The sequence below is a fragment of the Bombina bombina genome, chromosome 1 (genome assembly GCF_027579735.1).
Source record: "Bombina bombina isolate aBomBom1 chromosome 1, aBomBom1.pri, whole genome shotgun sequence".
NCBI lineage: Eukaryota > Metazoa > Chordata > Amphibia > Anura > Bombinatoridae > Bombina > Bombina bombina.
Window position 1 is genome coordinate 1,361,706,718 of NC_069499.1, and position 16,936 is coordinate 1,361,723,653.

General features: G+C 42.0%; 1 protein-coding gene across 2 annotated transcripts in view; it reads left to right on the forward strand.

Annotated features, from left to right (window-relative positions):
- ZNF687 (zinc finger protein 687) overlaps positions 1 to 16,936 on the forward strand; it is a 170,312-nt gene that overhangs the window by 116,070 nt on the left and 37,306 nt on the right. For both annotated transcript variants that reach the window (XM_053703779.1, XM_053703788.1), the window contains exons 4-5: positions 1,024 to 1,200; positions 6,292 to 6,469. In XM_053703779.1, the coding sequence (XP_053559754.1) occupies positions 1,024 to 1,200; positions 6,292 to 6,469 (355 nt within the window). The remainder of the gene's footprint in view (positions 1 to 1,023; positions 1,201 to 6,291; positions 6,470 to 16,936) is intronic.

The window sequence follows — 16,936 nt, forward strand, 5'->3', positions numbered from 1 at the left end:
CAGATTACATGTCTGCAAAAGGAGGTACCCTGTGCCCAAAGTCTGAGAGATGGTCTGACCCCCTATTACTGTATATAGTGACACTATTTAACCCCCCAGTACTGTATATAGTAATTTAGTGACACAGTCTGTAATCTGCCAGTGAGATGGCTGGCCTGACCCTACCCACCCAGTACTTTATAAAGTGACCACAGTAGTCAGTGACATAGTCAACCCCCCATACTGTATATAGTGGTACTGTTTACCCCCTGCCCCCCCATGCTGTAGTAACAAGGTCTGTAATTTGCTGGTTCCACAAACACACATACATACATGCATAAATACACACACAGTCACATACATACATACACACACACATAAACACCAATGGGTAAAACAGAAACACTAACCCCTGTAGTCATGTCACACTCACATGATATCAGTGCAGGCAGTGGTAGGTTAACGTTTTTTTATTAAAAAATTAAAAAAAAAAAAAAAAAAGCTGGGCCCCCACCCTCAGGGGCCCAGTCGCACCTGCGCCCTCTGCACCCCCTGTAGTTTCACCCCTGGGTTGTTAGTATGTTATAAACTTCAGACACCTCTGCACCTTGTTTCTTCCTTTCTCTCCTTTACTTCGGTCGAATGACTGGGGTGGGAGGGAAAGGAGGAGATATTTAACAGCTTTGCTGTGGTGCTCTTTGCCGCCTCCTGCTGGGCAAGAGTGATATTCCCAACAGTAATTAATGATGATCCGTGGACTCGTGTCAAGAAAGAAAGAAATTTATCAGGTAAGCATAAATTTAGTTTTTTTTGTGTCAAATAGTAGAGCCGTAAACATATTGTCAAGGACTGTGTAAGACATCTAGGGTATCCTTTTAAAGTTATGATTTGATATTCATACAGACAAAATATTAACAAACTTGGAATAAATAAGTAAAAAATGTATTAAAAGAGTTTCTTTTTAGGTTCTAACTTATTAGTCTTGTGTAATTGATATCTTGTGTATGAATCTCCTGAAGTGCTTATTTATTTATTTCTCCTCAGATGCCAGAGTTGCGCTGTTGTTTTTGGAGGGGTGAACTCCATCAAGTCTCACATCCAAACTTCCCACTGCGAGGTCTTTCACAAATGTCCTCTCTGCCCCATGGCATTTAAATCAGCGCCAAGTGCTCATGCCCACATTTACACACAGCATCCAGGGTTCAGCAGCCAACAGGCGAAGTAAGTGACCAGGATTCATAAGTTTAAAAAATATGTTCTAGTTATGCAATAAGGAATTTTGTGTACTGCAGTAAGATAAATATCTGGTTTATTAAAGTGCCATAATAGTCACAAAAAAAATTGCATGCTCTAATTCTTTAGAGCATGTAATTTTAAGACTATTGACCCTACACTAAACCCAAAGTGGTTAAACACACAGTAGAAGTACTGCTCGGGACCTGTGGAGCACTGCTGGTCTTGAGTGGAAAAATCCACTGATCTAATTAGCCGCATTAGTGGAAAAACTCTTACGGGGGTTAAACACACTGTAGTGTAGGGTCAATAGTCTTAAAATTACTTGCTCTGAAGAATTAGAGCATGTAATGTTTTGACTATTATGGCCCTTTTAACTTTTTTTTTTTTGCTACAAGTGGAAACACAAAATCATCACACAGTGATTCATTTCAAAAGGATTTTTAAACTCTCTAAAATATTTGATACTCTCAGAAATATTTTCATGGGAGTGGAAAACATTAAAGGGATATGAAACCCAACATTTTTCTTTCATGATTCAGGTAGAGTATGCAATTTTAAACAACATTCTAATTTACTTCTATTATCAATTTTTCTCTTGGTATCTTTTCTTGAAAAGCAGGGACATAAGCTTAGGAGCCAGCTCATTTCTGGAGCACTATATGGAACTATGGAAGCAGTTTTGCAAGAATGTTATCCATATCCAAGAGCACTAGATAGGAGCACTATCTCCTGTCATGCAGTGCACCAGATGCCTACCTAGGTATCTCTTCAACACAGAATATCATTGAAATGAAGCAAATTTGATAACAGAAGTACATTTAAAACTATTTTTTTAAATGATATTCTCGGTCTGAATCACAAAATATTGTTTTGGGTTTCATATTGTTTTTGGGTTTTCATATTGTTGCAATGTGTTTTTGTTTATCAAGTAAGTGGAAAACCTCAGATCCATATGGGTTTACTTGTTTTGACATTGCTTTTTTTTTTGTTCTTTTTTTTTGACAAAGATGAGCTAAAAGTACATTACACATCTCTTGCTGTCTGTAAAATAGGTTTCAAGCCAAGCTCCCTATAAGCTAGGCTTTCTCCAAAAGGCTGTAAATTGTCTAAATCCACTATTGAATGTTTTAGTTTAAGAAAAGCTATAGAATGCACTTTAAGGCCTCTCTATGTAGTATGGGCCAAAACACAAAAGACTTGTCTAACATCTCTTCCTTTCCCATGGCATGGAGAGTCCACGATTCCATTCATTACTGTTGGGAATTCACTTCCTGGCCACCAGAAGGAGGCAAAGACTCCCCAGATAGAGCTTAAGTATCCTCCTGCTACGCACAATCCCCCAGTAACATTCTTTGCCTGCGTAAATCCAGGTGGTGTGCGAAGATGGTGCTCTGAAGTAAATTAAGTTTTAATCCTTTGATGGGTAGTTTCCCTGCAAGCAAGTATTGGGGTAATGCTGTGTCCATGTAATCCTCTTGAGTAAGAGTTGTGGTCGCTATTAGCTGTTGGAGGTCGGCAGGGTAGTCCTTGCTTCTACTCCAACAATTTATACCAACCCCTATAATGAAAACCAGGGTTGGTTACTCTGCTTTTCTTTTCTCTTCTCTTCAGGTCCCTGTCAGATGTTGTCTGTATCTGTCAGACCTGGGATGCTGTACCTGCCCTTCAACTGAAGCTCCAAAGGTAAATGCTTATTTCCTTCTAGGTGAAAAGGCCCAAGCACTTTTGGGGTTAATTCTCTCTTTTTAATAATGGAGTCTGGGGACAGTTATAAATCTCTTCAAGGTTGGGATTTATTTAAAAGGCAGTAGGTACGGGCTCTATGCTGCTGAATGAAGGCTATCAGATCCATTTTTTCACTTGGTCCAGGAGGGTCAGTTCACTACCTCTACACACCTGTAGGACACATATCTTTATTTTCCAATTTACAAGGAACACTTTCAATCTTTTAATTGGCAAGATCTCGCACAGACTCTCTGTTGTCCCTTCTTTACACTCTGGACAAGAGTTCCCTGTTTCCCAATACCAGGGTTTTGTTTTTGTTTAGGGTCAATCATTGACTTGGTTATACATAAATAACTTTTTCTAACGGATCTGAGAAAATTAAAGCTTCTCTCTGCCTGTCTCTCTCTTCAATACTCTGCCTGTCTTTCAGTGGCGCGGTGTATGGAAGTACTTGGCCTCATGGTAGCCTCCATGAATACTATGGAACGGCAATCATTCGGATCGTTCTAGACAACCACACAAGAGAATCTCTTTGTGGCTCTGTCGAGATAATCTGGCCAAGGCAGGTGCTTTTTGAGAACATTGTGGGAAATTGTGTCTTCGGATACCTGTCTCTCAGGCTGGGTAGCAGTCTGGAATTTCTTATGAAGGAACTCCGGTTTGGCGGAGTAATCCGTCCTTCCCTTTTAGAATTGAGAGCTATTGTCAATGCTCTAGTAGCATGGTATTATCTGCGTTCTGTCTGAGTTTTCAATCGGATAATTTATCATCTGTGGATTTATCTTCCGTCAGGGAGGATTAGGAGTTCCCTGACTCTGAAGAAAGTCTAGTAGTACATCCTTCAGTGGGCGAAATTCCACAATTGTCTCTCTTCAGTCTGACATATCTGTTCCCTTCATTTGTACTTTTTCCTCGGGTCATAGCCTGCATCAAACAGGAGCGGGCCTCAATAATCCAAATTGCTCCAGCTTCACCTCACAGGTCTTGGTTTGCAGATCTGATTAAGTTTTCTTCCTCCCCTCCGTGGAGGCTGCCTCTGAGAGCGGTCTCTCTACTTCAGGATCTGTTCCTTCTTTAATTAGATTTACTGAGGCTGACTGTGTGGAGATTGGACGCTTAGCCCTGTCTAAATGTGGTTTTTCAGATCAAGGGTCTTTGTCTCACAGATCCAGGTTTGTAAACCTGTGTCGTCTGATGTATCTTTAAGTCTGGCGCACTCATCTCTTCTGGTGCAAGCCTCGGGGTGTCCCTTGGCTCTGGGCGAGAATTCCTTGCATTCTTTTGTTTCTCCAAGAAGATTTGGAGAAGGGGGTTGTCTTTTAAGTTTCTTAAAGGGACTGATCGGTGCTCTTTTGTTTTTGCTACACAAGAAGTTAGCTATTCTTCCAGACGTTAAATCTTTTATTCAGATCCTGGTAAGAATCAGGCCTGTTTTTTAAATCAGTTGTCCCTTCCTTGGAGCCTTAATTAAGGATTTTAAACTTTTATCTTGGAAAGTTTGTTTTTTGTTGGTCTTTTTTCTTCTACTCATAGAATTTCAGAAATATCTGCCTTACAGTGTGATTGCCGGTGTAGCCTAGTGGGTCGCTGAGCTACCCCACATGTCAAAAGTTGCAAGTTTGAATCCAGCTGTTGCTGCGTGTTCTTCATAATATCCCAAGGTGGTCTCTGACTGCAATATCAATCAAGAGATTATAGTTCCTTCCTTCTGTCCAAATCTTTCCGAAAGGCGTAACGTCTTCTACTTAACCTGGAGGTGGTGCGTGTCTTCAAGTTCTATCTCCAGGCTACCAAGGGTTCTTGGCGGTCTTCTTCATTGTCTGTGGTGTGCGCACAAGGGTAAAGAAGCTACTGCATGAGGAGTATCTTTCGTTTGTCTTTCAAGGGAGCTAGTCAGAAGCCTCCTGAGCGGCATACGGCTCTCTCTAACCGTGCTGTTCTTCTTCCTGGATTTTTCAGAATAAGCATCCAGGGAAAAATCTGTAAGGCGGCTACTTGCTACTTTTTGTATTCTTTTTCTAAATTTTACAAGTTTGATGTTTTTGCCTCAGCTGATGTTTTTCTTTTGGGAGAAAAGTGCTTCTTGGGGTGGTGCCTTCAGTTTAGGTCCACCTGCCTTTAGGTCTTCCTCCTTGTCCATTCTGTGTCCTCTCTGGCTTGGGTATTGGTTCCCCAACAGTAATGAATGGAATCGTGGAGACTCCATGCCATTGGAAAGAAAACAAAATTTATGCTTACCTGATTTATATTTAAGGCGGCATTTAATTTTTCTAATCTTCAGGTACCCTTATACCCCTAGTGTTCTCCTACTTGTCCTTTATTTCCACAGCTGAATGACTGGAGAATTGTGGGTAGTGGGAGGATACTTAAAGGGTCATTAAATACTTTGAGATAGTAATATAAAATGATAGATTGTATAAAAAAAATCTCTGCAATATACTTTAATTATTAATTTTGTCCCCCTTTCCTGTAATTCCATTCTTAAAGTGAATGTCAACTTTCAAGAATGAGTGCCCGGATTTTTAAAAACACCCGGAGAAGCGATTCCCCCTCCTGCCGCTCGTCACTTCATACGTCAGCAATGACGAATCCGGCTTCCTCCCATCGCAGCGTTGCTTTAGGCAATGATTCCCTTGGGGGGGGAAGCCACTTCTCCGTCTTCAAGAAGAAAGGTATTTTAACAAAATGGGTGAAATGTAAACTTTCATGAATGAAAGGGCCCCTGTTTTTAAAAACCGGGCTCTCATTCTTGAAAGTTGACATTCACTTTAACTTGTTAGCTTTTCAGTTCCTGTTAGAAATGGAAGTGCAGAACACTGTTATATTCCACACGGCCATTGGCTGCACACTATACTGACCTATTTATAACTGTCCCTAATTCACCATAGCGGAGAAGGTAACCTAAGTTACAGCATGGCAGCTCCCATTGTTTTATAGACACTGAAACTTTACACTTATTTTGTCACTATTTAAATCGCTAATGAATCTTAAAAAATACATCTACAATTTATTCTCAGACTAATCTTTTCTTTGAATGCATCATTCTATCTAGCAATTATTTAGTGTTTAATGTCCCTTTAAGCTCTGTCTGCAGTGTCTTTGCCTCCTCTTGGTGGCCAGGAAGTGAATTCCCAACAGTAATGAATGGAATCGTGGACTCTCCATGCCAGGAAAGAAAATAATTTATCAGGTAAGCATACATTTTGTTTTTATAAGAGCAACATTAATTATGGTATAGATGAGAGCAGAATGTGTAATGCAGAGGTAAACGTATATAATAATACAGCTATGTAATATTGAGCTGATGGCAAATTCTGTTATGAATACATAGTATATTCTTCCTCTTCTCAGGATGATCTATAAATGTGCCATGTGTGACACTGTTTTTACACATAAGCCTCTACTCTGCTCCCACTTGGACCATTCCCACTTTGATCAGCAGTTGGCGAATCAGAGAGTCAGCGTGTTTAAGTGCCCAGATTGTCCTCTGCTGTTTGCTCAGAAGCGTACCATGTTGGAACATTTAAAGGTATGTCATCAAATAGTATACTGTGTATCTGTAAGGCAAATTAAATCCCTTTTTAAAAGGGTCAGTAAATCCCTTGAGATTCATATAAAAAAATATTTAGTTATGAGTAATGAAACAAATTTTCAATATACTTAATTTTCCCCCTTTTGTGTAATTAGCTCTGAAAATAGAGCAATTAATTATTCTTAGAATTTGAAATGCACTCTTCTGATTGTAAAGGTAACCCTGCTACATATATGTTCCTAATTGGTTTTCATTAGAAAACAAATGCAAAAAAATGCACTTTATACAAACTTTATGTCCATGGCTAACCTAGTCTGTGAACTAAAGCCCATATTGGCACCTCCGAATAAGGCAAATTATGGGTAGTGTTTGGCAATTGAAAAATAATTAGAGTAAAAAAGGATGTTTAATTTTTTTAAAAATGTTAAAGGGACACTAAACCCAAATTTTTTATTTCATGATTCGGATAGAGCATGCAATTTTAAGCAACTTTCTAATTTACTCCTACTATACATTTTTCTTCATTCTCTTGCTATCTTTATTTAAAAAGCAGGAATGTGATGCATAGGAGCCAGCCCATTTTTGGTTGAGAACCTGGGTTATGCTTGCTTATTGGTGGATAAATGTAATCCTCCAATAAGCAAGCGCTATCCATGGTGCTGAATCTAAAATGGGCTGGCTGCTAAGATTTACATTCCTGCTTTTAAAATAAAGATAGCAAGACAACAAAGAAAAATTGATAATAGGAGTAAATTATAAAGTTGCTTAAAATGTCATGCTCTATCTGGTTAATGAAACAACAAATATGGGTTCAGTGTCCCTTTAAGGCTTGACTGATAAGTTATTCTATAGCACTGTTTTTTCAAACCTGTCCTCATGCCTCCCTAGCAGGCCAGCTTTTGAGGATATCTGGACTGGAGCACAGGTGAAATAATCAGCTGATTAGTAAACATGGTTATTTTCCCTGCTGCAGAGTATAAAATGTATGAAAAGTGCTTTTTTAGGTTTATTTCTCTTGTAAGGTGTATCCAGTCCACGGATCATCCATTACTTGTGGGATATTCTCCTTCCCAACAGGAAGCTGCAAGAGGATCACCCACAGCAGAGCTGTCTATATAGCTCCTCCCCTAACTGCCACCCCCAGTCATTCTCCTGCAGCTCTCGACAAGCATGGAAGCAGTTAGAGAGATGTGGTGTAATTTAGTTGTTTTTCTTCAATTCAAAAGTTTTGTTATTTTTAAATGGTACCGGAGTTGTACTATTTTGGTCTCAGGCAGAAAATAGAAGAAGAGTCTGCCTGTGGCCTCTAATGATCTTAGCAGGTTGTAACTAAGATCCATTGCTGTTCTCACACATAACTGAAGAGAGAGGTAACTTCAGCTTGGGGAATGGCGTGCAGGGTATCCTGCTATGAGGTATGTGCAGTCTAAATTTTTCTAGAGAAATGTATATGCTAGAAAATGCTGTTGATACCGGATTTATTTAAGGTAAGCCTGATAAAACTTTATTGGGGCCCAGTTTTTCCACATGGCTGGCTAAAATTTGCCTAGGGATAGTTTTGTTAGGCCTCTCACTGTGTAGACAGGAGTGGGAGGGGCCTAATTTTGCGCCTAAATGCGCATTAGCTTTTGCAGACTGAGACTTCCAGTTTCCTTGAAAGAGTTCCCTGAATGCTTAGGACCTCTCTGAAGGGTTTTGGTGCTTTCCAAAGTCGTTTGTATGGCAAGGTAGGGCCACAGCAGAGCTGTGGCAGTTTGTTGTGACTGTTAAAAAATGTCTATTTTGTTTTTTTGATCCGTTTTTGAAACTACGGGGTTAATCATCCATTTGCAAGTGGGTGCAATGCTCTGTTAGCCTATTATACACACTGTAAAAATTTCGTTTGATTTGCTGCTTTTTTTCACTGTTTTTCCCTGTTTTTCAAATTCTGACCTTTTTTATTTTTCTTAAAGGCACAGTACCGTTTTTATTTTTTGCTTGTTAACTTTCTGTAAAGTGTTTTCCAAGCTTGCTGGTCTCATTGCTAATCTGTTTATATTTAAACATGTCTGACATAGAGGAAACTCCTTGTTCATTATGTTTAGAAGCCATGGTGGAACCCCCTCTTAGAATGTGTACCAAATGTACTGATTTCACTTTAAGTTATAAAGACCATATTCTGTCTTTAAAAGATTTATCACCAGAGGAATCTGACAAGGGGGAAGTTATGCCGACTAACTCGCCCCACGTGTCAGAGCCTTTGACTCCCGCTCAAGGGACTCACGCTCAAGAGGCGCCAAGTACATCCAGCGCGCCCATGGCGTTTACTTTACAAGACATGGAGGCAGTCATGGATAATACACTGTCAGCGGTATTATCCAGACTACCTGGGTTACGAGGAAAGCGAGACAGCTCTGGAGTTAGAAGAAATACAGAGCACTCTGACGCTTTAGTAGCTATGTCTGATACCCCCTCACAATATGCAGAAGCTGAGGAAGGGGAGCTTCTTTCTGTGGGTGATGTTTCTGACTCAGGGAAGATGATTCAACCTGATTCTGATATGGCAACATTTAAATTTAAGCTTGAACACCTCAAGGGAGGTTTTAGCTACTCTGAATTACTGTGACACCATTGCAGTGCCAGAGAAATTGTGCAGATTGGATAAATACTATGCCGTGCCTGTTTACACTGATGTTTTTCCAATACCTAAAATGTTTTCAGAAATTATTACTAAGGAATGGGATAGACCAGCTGTACCGTTCTCTCCCCCTCCTATTTTCCTATATTCATATATAAGAAATTGTTGCCAATAGATGCCGCCACACGGGACTTATGGCACACGGTCCCTAAGTTGGAGGGAGCAGTTTCTACCCTAGCTAAGCGTACTATTATCCCCGTCGAGGACAGTTGTGATTTCTTAGATCCAATGGATAAAATGTTAGAGGGTTACCTTAAGAAAATGTTTATTCAACAAGGTTTTATTCTACAGCCTCTTGCATGCATTGCCCCAGTCACTGCTGCGGCGGCCTTCTGGTTTGAGTCTCTGGAAGAGGCTTTACAGGTAGAGACCCTATTGGACGATATACTTGACAAGCTTAGAGCACTTAAGCTAGCCAATTCATTTGTTTCTGATGCCATTGTTCATTTGACTAAACTAACGGCTAAGAATTCTGGTTTTGCTATTCAGGTGCGTAGGGCGCTATGGCTTAAATCATGGTCAGCTGATGTTACTTTAAAGTCTAAGCTTCTTAATATTCCCTTCAAGGGGCAGACCCTATTCGGGCCTGGTTTGAAGGAGATCATTTCTGATATCACAGGAGGAAAAAGTCATACCCTCCCTCAGGACAGGTCTAATAAATCAAGGGCCAAACAGACTAATTTTCGTGCCTTTCAAAACTTTAAGACGAGCGCGGTATCAACTTCCTCTAATACAAAACAAGAGGGAACTTTTGCCCAGTCCAAGTCGGTCTGGAGACCTAACCAGGCTTGGAACAAAGGTAAGCAGGCCAAAAAGCCTGCTGCTGCCTCTAATACAGCATGAAGGATTGGCCCCCGATCCGGTAACGGATCTAGTAGGGGGCAGACTTTCTCTCTTCGCCCATGCTTGGGCAAGAGATGTCCAGGATCCCTGGGCGTTGGAAATTGTATCCCAGGGATATCTTCTGGACTTCAAAGCTTCCCCTCCAAAAGGGAGATTTCACCTTTCACAATTATCTGCAAACCAGATAAAGAGAGAGGCATTCTTACATTGTGTTCAAGACCTCCAAGTTATGGGAGTGATCCACCCAGTTCCAAAGGAGGAACAGGGACAAGGCTTCTATTCAAATCTGTTTGTGGTTCCCAAGAAAGAGGGAACCTTCAGGCCAATCTTAGATCTCAAGATCCTAAACAAATTTCTCAGGGTCCCATCCTTCAAGATGGAGACTATTCGAACCATCCTACCTATGATCCAGGAGGGTCAATACATGACTACAGTGGATTTAAAGGATGCTTATCTTCACATTCCGATACACAAAGATCATCATCGGTTTCTCAAGTTTGCCTTCCTGGACAGGCATTACCAGTTTGTAGCTCTTCCCTTTGGGTTAGCTACAGCTCCAAGAATCTTTACGAAGGTTCTGGGGTCACTTCTGGCGGTCCTAAGGCAGAGCAGTGGCCCCTTATTTAGACGACATTCTGATACAGGCGTCAAATTTCCAAATTGCCAAGTCTCATACGGACATAGTTCTGGCATTTCTGAGGTCGCACGGGTGGAAAGTGAACGAAGAGAAGAGTTCTCTATCCCCTCTCACAAGAGTTTCCTTTCTGGGAACTCTGATAGATTCTGTAGAAATGAGGATTTACCTGACAGAGACCAGGTTATCAAAACTTCTAAATTCTTGCCGTGTTCTTTATTCTACTTCTCGCCCTTCAGTGGCTCAGTGTATGGAAGTAATCGGCTTAATGGTAGCGGCAATGGACATAGTGCCGTTTGCCCGCCTACATCTCAGACCGCTGCAACTCTGCATGCTCAGTCAGTGGAATGGGGATTACACAGATTTGTCCCCTCTACTAAATCTGGATCAAGAGACCAGGGATTCTCTTCTCTGGTGACTATGTCGGGTCCATCTGTCCAAAGGTATGACCTTTCGCAGGCCAGATTGGACAATAGTAACGACAGATGCCAGCCTTCTAGGCTGGGGGGCAGTCTGGAACTCCCTGAAGGCTCAGGGATCGTGGACTCAGGAGGAGACCATCCTTCCAATAAACATTCTGGAACTAAGAGCAATATTAAATGCTCTTCAGGCTTGGCCTCAACTAGCGACAATGAGGTTCATCAGATTTCAGTCGGACAACATCACGACTGTGGCTTACATCAACCATCAAGGGGGAACAAGGAGTTCCCTAGCGATGTTGGAAGTTTCAAAGATAATTCGTTGGGCAGAGATTCACTCTTGCCACCTATCAGCTATCCATATCCCAGGTGTAGAGAACTGGGAGGCGGATTTTCTAAGTCGACAGACTTTTCATCCGGGGGAGTGGGAACTCCATCCGGAGGTGTTTGCACAATTGGTTCAACGTTGGGGCAAACCAGAACTGGATCTCATGGCGTCTCGCCAGAACGCCAAACTATCTTGTTACGGATCCAGGTCCAGGGATCCCAAGGCAACGCTGATAGATGCTCTAGCAGCGCCTTGGTCCTTCAACCTGGCTTATGTGTTTCCACCGTTTCCTCTGCTCCCTCGTCTGATTGCCAAAATCAAGCAGGAGAGAGCATCTGTGATTTTGATAGCACCTGCGTGGCCACGCAGGACTTGGTATGCAGATCTGGTGGACATGTCATCCCTTCCACCATGGACTCTGCCTCTGAGACAGGACCTTCTACTTCAGGGTCCTTTCAACCATCCAAATCTAATTTCTCTGAGGCTGACTGCCTGGAGATTGAACGCTTGATTTTATCAAAGCGTGTCTTCTCCGAGTCAGTCATTGATAACCTTAATTCAGGCACGAAAGCCTGTCACCAGGAAAATCTATCATTAGATATGGCGTAAATATCTTTATTGGTGTGAATCCAAGGGTTACTCATGGAGTAAAGTCAGGATTCCCAGGATATTATCTTTTCTCCAAGAAGGATTGGAAAAGGGATTGTCAGCTAGTTCCTTAAAGGGACAGATTTCTGCTCTGTCTATTCTTTTGCACAATTGTCTGGCGGATGTTCCAGACGTTCAGGCGTTTTGTCAGGCTTTAGTTAGAATCAAGCCTGTGTTTAAACCAGTTGCTCCGCCATGGAGTTTAAATTTGGTTCTTAAAGTTCTCCAAGGGGTTCCATTTGAACCTCTTCATTCCATAGATATCAAGCTTTTATCTTGGAAAGTTCTTTTTTTGGTAGCTATTTCCTCGGCTCGTAGAGTTTCCGAGTTATCTGCCTTACAGTGTGATTCCCCTTATCTGATCTTCCATGCAGATAAGGTAGTTTTGCGTACCAAACCTGGGTTTTTACCTAAGGTGGTATCTAATAAGATTATCAATCAGGAGATTGTTGTTCCGTCATTGTGTCCTAATCCTTCTTCAAAGAAGGAACGTCTGTTACACAATCTTGACGTGGTTCGTGCTTTAAAGTTTTATTTACAAGCTACTAAAGACTTTCGTCAAACATCTGCTTTGTTTGTTGTCTACTCTGGACAGAGGAGAGGCCAAAAGGCTTCGGCAACTTCTCTTTTGTTTTGGCTAAGAAGTATAATATGCTTAGCTTATGAGACTGCTGGCCAGCAGCCTCCTGAAAGGATTACAGCTCATTCTACTAGCGCTGTGGCTTCCACATGGGCTTTTAAAAATGAGGCTTCTGTTGATCAGATTTGCAAGGCGGTGACTTGGTCTTCGCTTCATACTTTTTCAAAGTTTTATAAATTTGATACTTTTGCTTCTTCGGAGGCTATTTTTGGGAGAAAGGTTTTACAGGCAGTGGTACCTTCCATTTAAGTACCTGCCTTGTCCCTCCCTTCATCCGTGTACTCTAGCTTTGGTATTGGTATCCCACAAGTAATGGATGATCCGTGGACTGGATACACCTTACAAGAGAAAACATAATTTCTCTTGTTAAGTGTATCCAGTCCACGGATCATCCATTACTTATGGGATATTCTCCTTCCCAACAGGAAGTTGCAAGAGGATCACCCACAGCAGAGCTGCTATATAGCTCCTCCCCTAACTGCCATATCCAGTCATTCTCTTGCAACCCTCAACAAAGATGGAGGTCGTAAGAGGAGAGTGGTGTTTTATACTTAGTTTATTTCTTCAATCAAAAGTTTGTTATTTTTAAATGGTACCGGAGTGTGCTGTTTATCTCAGGCAGTATTTAGAAGAAGAATCTGCCTGCATTTTCTATGATCTTAGCAGAAGTAACTAAATTCCATGGCTGTTCTCACATATTCTGAGGAGTGAGGTAACTTCAGAGAGGGACTGGCGTGCAGGTTTTCCTGCAATAAGGTATGTGCAGTTAATATTTTTCTAGGGATGGAATTTGCTAGAAAATGCTGCTTATACCGGATTAATGTAAGTAAAGCCTTAAATGCAGTGATAGCTACTGGTATCAGTCTTATTAATAGAGAGGCATACTCTTATAAAAGTGTAATATAAAACGTTTGCTGCCATGTTTATTCGTTTTTATATGTATTTGGTGACAAAACTTATTGGGGCCTAGTTCTTTTCCACATGGCTGGTTTGATTTCTGCCTAGAGACAGTTTCCTGAAGCTTTCCACTGTTGCAATATGAGTGGGAAGGGCCTATTTTAGTGCTTTTCTGTGCAGCTAAAAATTCTGACATTCAGCTTCCCTCTGCATGATACAGGACATCTCTGAAGGGCTCAAAAGGCTTCAAAGTCGTGTTTGAGGAGGGTAACAATCACAGTAGACTGTGGCAGTTGTTGTGACTGTGTTTAAAAAACGTTTTTGTCATTTATTATTCTGTTTTTGTTATTAAGGGGTTAATCATCCATTTGCAAGTGGGTGCAATGCTCTGCTGACTTGTTACATACACTGTAAAAATGTTGTTAGTGTAACTGCCTTTTTTCACTGTTATTTCAAATTTTGTCAAAATTTGTTTCTCTTAAAGGCACAGTAACATTTTTTATATTGCTTGTTAACTTGCTTTAAAGTGTTTTCCAAGCTTGCTAGTCTCATTGCTAGTCTGTACATACATGTCTGAAACAGAGGATACTTGTTCATTATGTTTAAAAGCCATGGTGGAGCCCCATAGGAGAATGTGTACTAAATGTATTGATTTCACCTTAAACAGTAAAGATCAGTCTTTATCTATAAAAGAATTGTCACCAGAGGGGTCTGTCGAGGGGGAAGTGATGCCGACTAACTCTCCCCACGTGTCGGACCCTTCGCCTCCCGCTCAAGGGACGCACGCTAATATGGCGCCAAGTACATCAGGGATGCCCATAGCGATTACTTTGCAGGACATGGCTGCAATCATGAATAATACCCTGTCAGAGGTATTATCCAGATTGCCTGAATTGAGAGGCAAGCGCGATAGCTCTGGGGTTAGACGAGATACAGAGCGCGTAGATGCTGTAAGAGCCATGTCTGATACTGCGTCACAATATGCAGAACCTGAGGACGGAGAGCTTCAGTCTGTGGGTGACGTCTCTGATTCGGGGAGACCTGATTCAGAGATTTCTAATTTTAAATTTAAACTTGAGAACCTCCGTGTATTACTTGGGGAGGTATTAGCTGCTCTGAATGACTGTGACACAATTGCAGTGCCAGAGAAATTGTGTATGCTGGATAAATACTATGCAGTTCCGGTGAGTACTGATGTTTTTCCAATACCTAAAAGGCTTACAGAAATTATTAGTAAGGAGTGGGATAGGCCCGGTGCGCCCTTTTCCCCACCTCCTATATTTAGAAAAATGTTTCCAATAGATGCCACTACACGGGACTTATGGCAGACTGTCCCTAAGGTGGAGGGAGCAGTTTCTACTTTAGCAAAGCGTACCACTATCCCGGTTGAGGACAGTTGTGCTTTTTCAGATCCAATGGATAAAAAATTAGAGGGTTACCTTAAGAAAATGTTTATTCAACAAGGTTTTATTTTACAGCCCCTTGCATGCATTGCGCCTGTCACTGCTGCGGCGGCATTCTGGTTTGAGGCCCTGGAAGAGGCCATCCATACAGCTCCATTGACTGAAATTGTTGACAAGCTTAGAACTCTTAAGCTAGCTAACTCATTTGTTTCTGATGCCATTGTTCATTTGACTAAACTAACGGCTAAGAATTACGGATTCGCCATCCAGGCGCGTAGGGCGCTATGGCTCAAATCCTGGTCAGCTGATGTGACTTCAAAGTCTAAATTACTCAACATTCCTTTCAAGGGGCAGACCTTATTCGGGCCTGGTTTGAAAGAAATTATTGCTGACATTACTGGAGGTAAGGGTCATACCCTTCCTCAGGACAGGGCCAAATCAAAGGCCAAACAGTCTAATTTTCGTGCCTTTTGAAATTCCAAGGCAGGTGCAGCATCAACTTCCTCCGCTTCAAGACAAGAAGGAACTTTTGCTCAATCTAAGCAGGCCTGGAAACCTAACCAGTCCTGGAACAAAGGCAAGCAGGCCAGAAAGCCTGCTGCTGCCTCTAAGACAGCATGAAGGAACGGCCCCCTATCCGGTGACAGATCTAGTAGGAGGCAGACTTTCTCTTCGCCCAGGCGTGGGCAAGAGATGTTCAGGATCCCTGGGCGTTGGAGATCATATCTCAGGGATATCTTCTGGACTTCAAAGATTCCCCTCCACAAGGGAGATTTCATCTTTCAAGGTTATCTGCCAATCAGATAAAGAAAGAGGCATTCCTACACTGTGTGCAAGACCTCCTAGTAATGGGAGTGATCCATCCAGTTCCGCGGACGGAACAAGGACAGGGTTTTTATTCAAATCTGTTTGTGGTTCCCAAAAAAGAGCGAACCTTCAGACCAATTTTGGATCTAAAGATCTTAAACATATTCCTCAGAGTTCCATCTTTCAAAATGGAAACTATTCGGACCATCCTACCCATGATCCAAGAGGGTCAGTACATGACCACAGTGGACTTAAAGGATGCCTACCTTCACATACCGATTCACAAAGATCATCATCAGTTCCTAAGGTTTGCCTTTCTAGACAGGCATTACCAATTTGTAGCTCTTCCCTTCGGGTTGGCTACAGCCCCGAGAATCTTTACGAAGGTTCTGGGCTCACTTCTGGCGGTTCTAAGACCGCGAGGCATAGCGGTGGCTCCGTATCTAGACGACATCCTGATACAGGCGTCAAGCTTTCAAATTGCCAAGTCTCATAGTTCTGGCATTTCTGAGATTGCACGGGTGGAAAGTGAACGAGGAAAAGAGTTCTCTATCCCCACTCACAAGAGTCTCCTTCTTAGGGACTCTTATAGATTCTGTAGAGATGAAAATTTACCTGACGGAGTCCAGGTTATCAAAGTTTCTAAATGCTTGCCGTATTCTTCATTCCATTCCGCGCCCTTCGGTGGCTCAGTGTATGGAGGTGATCGGCTTAATGGTAGCGGCAATGGACATAGTGCCATTTGCGCGCCTACATCTCAGACCGCTGCAATTATGCATGCTAAGTCAGTGGAATGGGGATTACACAGATTTGTCCCCTCTGCTAAATCTGGATCAAGAGACCAGAGATTCTCTTCTCTGGTGGTTGTCTCGGGTCCACCTGTCCGAGGGTATGACCTTTCGCAGGCCAGATTGGACAATTGTAACAACAGATGCCAGCCTTCTAGGTTGGGGTGCAGTCTGGAACTCCCTGAAGGCACAGGGATCGTGGACTCAGGAGGAGAAACTCCTTCCGATAAATATTCTGGAGTTAAGAGCAATATTCAATGCTCTGCTGGCTTGGCCTTAGTTAGCAACACTGAGGTTCATCAGATTTCAGTCGGACAATATCACGACTGTGGCTTACATCAACCATCAAGGGGTAACCAGGAGTTCCCTAGCGATGTTAG